Raw genomic sequence first — 9,383 nt, 5'->3', positions numbered from 1 at the left:
TTAGTGGTACGCGGGCCTCTCACCGTTGTGGCCTCTCCCGTTGCGGAGCACAGGCTCCGGACGCGCAGGCTCAGCGGCCCTGGCTCCTGGGCCCAGCCGCTCCGCGACATGTGGGATCTTCCTGGACCAGGGCACGAACCCGTGTTCCCAGCATTGGCAGGTGGACTCCCAACCACTGCGCCACCAGGGAAGCCCCAACCCTTGGGTCTTTGTCTAAGACCCCGGACCTCTCAAGCTCTCCAGGATGTGTCTGGAAGAACAGCCTCCGTTTAGGGTTTCTCTTGGATTTTTTGACTGCCCATAAGCACTTCAACAACCTCCTCACTTTTTGGGAGCTGTCTGGGATGTAGACTGGAATCAATGTTGTATTTGTTTTCTATTTATGCCAAAACGGTCTGCCAAAGCAGATTACCACGAGTTTAGTGACTTAAAACAACACAAATGTATTATCTTATAGCTCGGGAGGTCAGAAGTCTGGCGCATACCTCATAAGTCTAAAATCAAGGAGTGGGCAGGGCCACATTCCTCTCTGGAGGCCCTGGGCTGGGGAATCAATTTCCTTCTCTTTCCAGCTTCTAGGGGCTGCTTGCATTCCTTGGTTTGTGGCCCCCTTCCTCCATCTTCAAAGCCAGTGACATCTCTTTCTCTGACTCTCTCCCCTTCTGCCTCTCTTTTTCACTTTCTTTTTTTTTTTTTTCTTTGCGGTACGCGGGCCTCTCACTGTTGTGGCCTCTCCCGTTGCGGAGCACAGGCTCCGGACGCTCAGGCTCAGCGGCCATGGCTCACGGGCCCAGCCGCTCCGCGGCACGTGGGATCCTTCAGGACCGGGGCACGAACCCGCGTCCCCTGCATCAGCAGGCGGACTCTCAACCACTGCGCCACCAGGGAAGCCCTCTCTCTTTCACTTTTAAGGACCCTTGTGATAACACTGGGCTCACCCAGGTAATCCAGGAAAATCTTATTTTAAAGTCAGCTGATTAGCAACCTCAATTCCCTTTTGCCACATGAGGTAACATTAACATATTCACAAGTTCTAGGGATTAGAGTGTGGACATTTGAGGACTTGTTATTCAGCCTGCCACAAACATCTTTACTAGTCTAGCATCACTGATACTTTTTTATAGGCAGGATGTGTTATTCTGTCATCTGCCTTCCATCCTTCCTTCATTTTGCAGATGCTGAGAGTGTTCTTTCAGTGGCCACAAACTGAAGCCTAAGCACAAGTCTAGATGGGATCGGGTATGTGCACAGGGTGGTACGCACTCCCCCAGTTAAATCCTTGGGTCCCTCTTCTCCAGTCCCACCTCCAGCCACATCTGCAATCTTAGCAAAGCCCATCTCACCTGTGAAACTGGATCATGGCACATCGGTGATTTCATTAGGGAGAACTGACAGTGCAGTGGTTCCACCCCTGCAAAGGGAGGGTCCAGCCCTCTTGCCTTACGTCAGTAGCCCTGGTCACTTCCCCCACTCACTTCCACCCCAGTTATAGCCATGGGAAGATGCTCCCTGCAGCCCACACATGCCTCCAGGTGGCCTATGTGCTAATGACTGCCAAGTCGTCTGATCTTTTTTTCCAGTCCCACTTCTATCTCCTTAGTAAGAGCCTATGTCGCCTCTAACATGAATAACCACTACAGCCTTGTAACCTATGATACCCTCACCTGATCCCAAACTAACTTTCAGTCTTTTCCACCCTCTCTCTACCTGAACCCTTAATTCTAGCCAGTTGGGACCACTTATCATTCCTCCAATAAGCATTGCTGTTTCCAGCCTTCCCGCCTTTGCTGCTGCCCTCCCATCTGCCTGGAAATACCATCTTTCCTTTTCTTTGCCCTTGGAGATACTACTTGCCCCTTAAGTTCTTACTCATTTCTCTGTCTTCAAGAAGGCTTCCCAAATGGCTCCAGCCACAGTGCCCTGAACATGTGCTGCACATTTGCCTCATGGCATAGACTGCTTGGTATTGTCACCTATACATTTTCCTTGCTGGCCTTAGCTTCTGGAGTGCAGGGACTATGTCATATTTATGTCTGAAGGCCCCTTCCCCAAATTACGCCTAGACAGTGTCTAGCCAGTGGGTTGGCTAACTGCTTACCCTGCACCCACGTCCCTGGGTGCTTCCCTGTGAGTGACAGGTGTGCCCAGGAGGGCAGAGAGGAGGGGAGACAGAGACAGAGGCAGCATTGTTTGGCACAGACCCGGGGCCAGACAAGGAGAAGCAGGAAGTGCATCCCCAGAGTCTGGGCAGGGCTGGCTGCAATGATGCACTGACACACCCTGGTCCTGATTAGCTTGTTTATTGAAAAGTTTGAAGCAGAGTTTTAAACATAAAAATCAAAGTGAGCAGACACAGAGGTTTCGGGAACCACAGCCAGAGTCACTGCAGAACAGGAGGCCCGGCCAAGGCAGCTGCCATTATGCTGTTTGCCTCATGCTCCCTGCATATGGGGAAGGCTGAGGCCTACCTAGTTACTGAATTAGAAGGGTGATGGTGTTCCGAGCGGCCAAGGTAAGAAGGGCCTGAAGGCAGCCACCTCTGAAGCAGTGGGATGGGGTCTGCGCAGCTAAGGAGCAGTGATGGCGCAGCCCCCAGAGCCAGGAGGGCGGCTCCCTGGGAGACCCGGCAGGTACTGGGGCCATCGGGGACTCAAAGGAGTGTGTGTCTGGGGAGCGAGCGAGGGAGGAGCCTGGAATGTGGGGGGAGTCGGGCTGCGTGGGAAAAGGGGATCCCCCATCCCAGCCTCACAAGCCTGAGTAGGAGGCCTCTGTGGTCTCAGACCAGGATGAATCCCGGCGGGAAGCTGTAGGCTGCCGCTGGTGGCCCCTCTGGTCGGGGCAGCCCAGGCGCATAAGTAGCATCCACATCCGCTCTCGGAACTTGACACCCACAAAGGCATAGAGCAGAGGGTTGAGGCAGCAGTGCATGTAGCCCATGCCCGACGTGACCGACTTGGCCACGTCTACACTGCTTTCTCGGCCACAGTTGCGGGCCACGGCCCCCAGGTCCATGAGGGTGTCCACCAGCACCACCAGGTGGTAGGGGGTCCAGCAGAGGGCAAAGGCCACCACCACCACCACCACCAGCCTCATGGCTCTGAGCCGCCGCTGGCCCCTGGAGACCAGCAGCACAGCCAGGATGCGGGCATAGCAATAGGCCATGACCAGCAGGGGCAGCAGGAAACCAGCGACCAGCTGCAGAACACGCAGGGCCGTGTGGCCCACCTGCGGGAAGCTGTACTGGCAGTGGGTGGCGTTGAGGCGCTTGTCGTGGTGGGCGGACAGGAAGATGAAGTCCGGGAGCGCAAAGAGCAGACAGAGCCCCCAGACTGCCACACAGGTGAGGGCCACGCGGGTCGGGGGCCCCCGGCGGTAGAGCTGGGTGGCATGCACGATGCTCAGGTACCGGTCGAAGCTGATGCAGGCCAGCAGGAGGGCCCCTGCGTAGAAGTTGATGTTGAAGAGGGCACCTGCCACTTTGCAGAGGCCGGAGCCGAAGACCCACTCGACGGCCGCGTCCACCGCCCAGAGTGGGAGCGTCAGCACCAGCAGTGCGTCAGCCACGGCCAAGTGCAGCAAGAAGGTGTCGGTGCTGCTGAGGGCCGCCCGCTGGCTCAGCAGCACGGCCGCCACGGCGCCATTGCCCAGCAGCCCCAGCACGAAGAGGAGGCTGTAGAGGATGGGCAGGAAGGCCCGGTCGAAGTTGAGGCTGAAGTCCTGCAGGCAGGGTGGGGAGGCACAGCAAGAGTCACTCTCGTTTTCTCCGTAGTCATAGGAAGAGTTTTCCAGGAGGAAGTCAAGCTCCGAGGCTTGGAACTCTTGGCGTTCACTCATCTGTGGAGGGAGGGAGGGCACAGAGCCTGTGAAGGCCTTAGATCAGCTCGGTGGTTTGTGGCCACCTAGAGGGGTGGGATAGGGAGGTTGGGATAGGGAGGGTGGGAGGGAGGGAGACGCAAGAGGGAAGAGATATGGGGATATATGTATGTGTATAACTGATTCACTTTGTTGTAAAGCAGAAACTAACACACCATTGTAAAGCAATTCTACTACAATAAAGATGTTACAAATAAATAAATAAATACAATTTAAAGTTAAAAAAAGTCACTCCTTCGATTAGGAATTTGAGATGAACAGATACACACTACGACATGTAAAATAGATAAACAGCAAGGGCCTACTGTATGGCACAGGGAACTATATTCAATATCTTGTAGGTTATCTATAATGGAAAATAATCTGAAAAAGAATAGATATATATGTAAGCATAACTGAATCACTTTGCTGTACACCTGAAACATTGTAAATCAACTATACGTCAATTAAAAAACATCACTTCTGGGGCTTCCCTGGTGGCGCAGTGGTTGAGAATCTGCCTGCCGATGCAGGGGACACGGGTTCGTGCCCCGGTCTGGGAAGATCCCACATGCCGCAGAGCGGCTGGGCCCGTGAGCCACGGCCGCTGAGCCTGCGCATCCGGAGCCTGTGCTCCGCAATGGGAGAGGCCACAACAGTGAGAGGCCCGCGTACCACAAACAACAACAACAACAACAACAACAAAAAACACATCACTTCTTCAAGATTTAGTCTGAGGAGACTTTCTCGAAGCAACTCCTCTGTAAGGCAGGCCCAGAGGCCTGGGCTGTACCCTGTAACTGTCCTGTCTTTCTTCTGAAACCACGTCCTCTGAGCTCCAGATGCCTGGCCTGGGTGCTGGGCTGGTAACTTCCCTTCTCGAAGGCTGCTTCTCTCTCTCCCTTCTGGGTCATCCCATCGGTCCAGGGACTGTGGACCGGAGGGAGCGCTTCCATCTTGTGCCCAGAGCCCTCCCGGACCCCTCTCCTCTCTCCTTGCCCTTCCTTCATGGCTTACGGTCCTCAGTGTCCTGGCCACGCCTAGTTCCACCACCTTCGTCCCCTGGTGCCTATCCGCAGTCCCCTCTCCCAGTCACTGGCCCTCCTCTTCCCTCCTCAGCCCTTGTCTGGGGACTCCAACTTCCTGCCCCCCACCCCATGGGGCCCCTCTACAAATCACTGCAGCCCCCCCAACACATGCTTTCTGCCCCTGTCCTTCCCCTCCCCGACACTGAGGCCTGCTACCCGTCAGGGACTTGCCCAGCAAACTCTATTGGAAACATTCCTTACACCCTTCCCCTGCAAACCACCCCATAGCTGAGGGCCTCCCAGGGGCCAATTCAGTCTGGCATGGAGGATCAAAGTTCCAAGTCAGAGCTGAAGGGAGCCTTGGGGACCATGAGGGGTGAGCCTCAACCTCATGCGTTTCACAGATGAGGCACCAAAGCCAGAAAGGGGAGGGGTCTCGCCTGTGGTCCTTCACAAGTCAGTGACCAAGGTGGTTTCCCAATTCCCGGTCCAGAATGCTCCTTCTACACAACCCCTGCATTCTCTACCTATTCACCCAACCCTCTGGTGGCCCTGGCTTGTGGGCCAGCCCTGACGTTCCCCTAGTGTCCTAGGCTCTCCACTTGGAGCTGTGGTCTGGCCTGGCTGGACAGCGGCACTTACCTCGGGGACCATGGCTGGGCTGGTACCCTGGCTGCCTGGCCGTGTGCTGCCTGCCCCTCTGCTTTGGTGCTTGTGGTCGGGAACCTGTGCTACACAGAGGAAGTCAGAGTTTCACGCGGTTCTCGGCAGCAGCCTCTTCCAAGGGGTTATCTATACCAGAACTCCCTAGACCCAAGGCCACGGGGTTCCTACCCCAACATCCCGCTGGCCGGGGGAAGCTGCTCTGGGAGTTGAACACAAGCCTGGGACCAGGAAGCCTGGGGCCAAGGGAAGGGCAGGGGCAGGTGCTTTGAGGGGAGAGGTCTGAAGGAGAAGCAGGGCAGCTGCAAGGGCAGGGGTAAGGACTGCTGCTCATCCATCCTGGGCTGGAGTTGCTCTCACACGATTGTGGACTGGATAGCTAAACGTGTTAACTCTATAAAGGAGATGAACCTTCTTAAAAAATGAAAATATTTGAAAGCAATCCATCACACTAATTCTAGTCCTTTACCATTGCCCCTCCCTGCTAAGCAACAGGGGCAAGGAAAGGGAACTGCTAGTAATGAACTTGCTGTGTGCTGGGTGTTGCTTTAGGCGTTTTCCCTGACACTGCCTCATTCCAACCACACAACTCCCTTGTAGGGGCGGGGGGTGGGCAGCATCCCCATGGCTAATCCAGAAAGGGGAAAGGCCTTCGCCAGACATAACAAGCAAGGGTAGGTGCTAGGATTGAACCCACAGCTGTCTGACTCTCCTTTTACCACTCCTCACACTGCCTTCAGTTGCTTTCTAATGCATAAACAATGATATATGCACACAGTTAAAAACAAATGAACTAAAAGCTATACATTTTAACATGGACGCATCTAGAAAAGCCAATGACCAATGGTGGAAGAGGCAAGTTAGGGAATACTGTGTATAGTTTGACACCATTTAGGTAAATTCGAAAAACCACACACACAAAACAATACCGTGTTGTTTTGGATACAGCTATTTGTCCTAGAAGTTTAAAGTAGGGAATGGACACACCACACATCCATGAGAGCAGTTGCTTCTGGAGTGAGGAGAAGCGGACTAGAGCTGGGGAAGACTACATGGGGATCTCCCTATTGCCCGGCTCTCATTATCAGAGGGAAAAGGCAGCCTCTTGCCTCTCTCAAGCAGTTTCTCTCTCTCCTAATAGGTGAAAAGCAGAGAGAGAGAGAAAGAGGGAGACTGAGACAGAGACTACAGCATTGGGATCCAGTTTTCAGCCAGAATGCATCACCTGAGCCTCCGGGCTTGGGTCTGGAATTCAGCTCAAACTTAATGGACAAAACACACAGTTGTGAGGCAGCGAGGTCCTTCCCCGCCTCCTGTGGCCAGAAGATGTGACTATCGTTGCTCTAAGCAGTTTGTCACCTGCAGGATCCAGGCCAGAGGGAACTAAGGGCTTGGAGGAGGTCAGGAGCAGCACACGTGGAGGGACCTGGGAGGATTCCAGAAGCCACAGCAGTTAGGATAGGTAGGACTTGGCAGGTGACTTGCCTGCAGGTGGAGGAAGACAGGTGGGAGCCGGGAGCACAGCTTCCGATGCTGGTCCATCAAAAGTTTCCATTCACTGGGCTTCTACAGGTGAGAGAAAGGAGGAAAACAAAAAGCTCTATTTGTTCATCTTAAAGGAGGTTCTTGTATTCTGCAGTTATGGCCTTCATCCCCTTTTTGGTAGTAAAGGGATCTTCTCTTTGTGAAATGTTGGTGACAATAGCATCTTGTGTTAGCAGGAGTTGACAACCCAGTGTGGGTCCTCCAGATACATGTGAAATTTCTAAGTTTAGGGACCTCTGGTCTCCTTCCTGTGTCCCAGTCTCCTCATTTGCCACATGGGGACCAAGATCCCCACCTTCCTGGGTTGCTGGAAAGGAGAAACGAGAGGAGGTCAGCTAAGAGTGTTGGAAAGGTGCAGAGAGCTTTCCTTTCTGCATTGGGCCATATCCTGAGAGGCCAGCCTGGGCTGTGGGGCGGGCTGTTCCCGCCACTGCCTGTGTGGCCATGATGCAGTGGGAAGAATGGGGAAAATGCTGAATTTGGCTGGCTCCAGCCCTGACTCCACCCTGTTCGAGGTGTGTGACCTATGACATAACCGTATTTGAGCTGGTTTCAGCAGGGGTGTTATAAGATGATCTGAGGGCTTCCCTGGTGGCACAGTGGTTGAGAATCCCCTGCATTGGCAGGTGGATTCTCAACCACTGCGCCACCAGTGGTTCGAGCCCTGGTCCAGGAAGATGCCACATGCCATGGAGCAACTAAGCCCGTGCACCGCAACTACTGAGCCCACGGACTGCAACAACTGAAGCCCGTGCACCTAGAGTCCGTGCTCCGCAACAAGAGAAGCCTCTGCAATGAGAAGCCCGCGCACCACAACGAAGGGTAGCCCCCACTCGCCGCAACTAGAGAAAAGCCCACGCGCAGCAACAAAGACCCAATGTAGCCACAAATAAATAAATAAATAAATAAATTTGTAAAAAAAAAAAGATGATCTGAGATGACCAAGGCTGTGCGGTCTCCACACAAGGCTCAGCCCTTAGTAGAAGCACATCTGAGAATGCTGGGTGTGAGGGATACTGGCCACAAACCCAGAGTCCCTGGGAGACCTTCCACGTCAGAGGAGCCCTGGGATGGAGTGTGCTGCCCTGTGGACGTGGCTGGAGGACGGATCCTTCGGGAAGGCTGCCCTATGCCTTAGCTGGGAGGGAGGGTTTGGCCAGTCCTGGATGAATCCTCTGGCTGTCCCACTGTGTCACATTAGGCGAATCATTTTACCTCTCTGCCTTGGTTCCCTCATTTGAAAAGTAGGGATAAAGCTAGTCCACCTGTGTCAGGGCTGCTCTGTGAACTGTAAATGATACATATGGCACAGGGTAAAGAACCCAGCGAGCAGCAGTTTCCTCCCCTTCTAGTAACTTTCCAGACCAGCCCCTCCCAAGGCCACAGAAGATCAGGTCTGCAGTTGGTCACTGCTGTCTTTCACAGCTCACATGCCTCAGAAGGTGCCGAGCCAAGAACCTTGTCTGGCCCACTAACTCAGCCCTCTCCTATCCCAAGCAGCTCCCAGACCAGCTTTCAAGCAGGCCCAGCCTTGGGGAAGACCCACCTAGCCAGGAGCCTGTACCCTAAGTTCTGGTAGCTGCACCCTTCTTCTTCTGGCCTCCTGAGACACCAGTGGGGAAGCTTCAGAAGGAAGTTAGTCAGAGTGAAGCTGCTCTGAGCCCCACCTGTGGTCAAGGTGTGAAATGTGCACCTGTCTCTTCTCTGCCACCCCTCCCCCTGTTTTTTTTTTTCTGTCTTTCACACCTCTGGGCTGTGGTTTGGGGAGATGGGAGGCTTGAAGGTCTGAGCCCTGGGCCCGGTCCCTCACAGGAAGGAGGGCCTCCACAGCTGTCTGTCAGGCCAGCCAGGGAAGGGGGCCACTTCCTCTTCCTCCACCCTCTCAGTGTCTGCTGTTTCACAGCCTCTCTCGCAGCTTCTCCGAATGCCCCTGGGAGCCCTGCTCCCAAAGCCCCTTGGACTAGGCTGCTAGCCCCCAGCTGTCAGGGAGGCAGGCTCAGCGAGGCCCAAGCTTTCCGTGGGTCTCAGGTGGTGGTCCAGACTGGGATAGAGCCTTTCTTACACAAAATGAAGAGTCCTAACCCCACGAAGGGGGTGTGCGTCTGCCCCATACACTGCTGGGACTCTGCGCTTTCCTTCTGCCAGCTGAGGATTTCACAAGAGAAGGCGATCTTAAGTCACAGGGAGGCCCAGGGACTGGGAACTGCCCCCTCCTCTGTCCTTTTCCCTGCAGCTCTGAGCCCTACAGGGAGGCAAGTCCTTTCCAAGTGCTGGGGCCATGGGCTGGGGCTTCAG

General features: G+C 54.5%; 1 protein-coding gene across 1 annotated transcript; it reads right to left on the bottom strand.

Annotated features, from left to right (window-relative positions):
• Positions 1-2,285: 2,285 nt before the first annotated feature.
• On the bottom strand, positions 2,286-5,591 carry CXCR3 (C-X-C motif chemokine receptor 3). The gene is made up of 2 exons (XM_059050468.2): positions 5,523-5,591; positions 2,286-3,834 (listed from the first exon to the last, which is right to left on the bottom strand). Exons 1-2 carry the CDS (start codon positions 5,532-5,534, stop codon positions 2,746-2,748), a joined length of 1,101 nt encoding a protein of 366 aa, XP_058906451.1. The 5' UTR covers positions 5,535-5,591; the 3' UTR covers positions 2,286-2,745.
• Between the last annotated feature and the right edge of the window lie 3,792 nt (positions 5,592-9,383).

This window comes from Kogia breviceps, chromosome X, assembly GCF_026419965.1.
Source record: "Kogia breviceps isolate mKogBre1 chromosome X, mKogBre1 haplotype 1, whole genome shotgun sequence".
Lineage (NCBI taxonomy): Eukaryota > Metazoa > Chordata > Mammalia > Artiodactyla > Physeteridae > Kogia > Kogia breviceps.
This window is presented reverse-complemented; position numbering and strand designations above follow the sequence as displayed.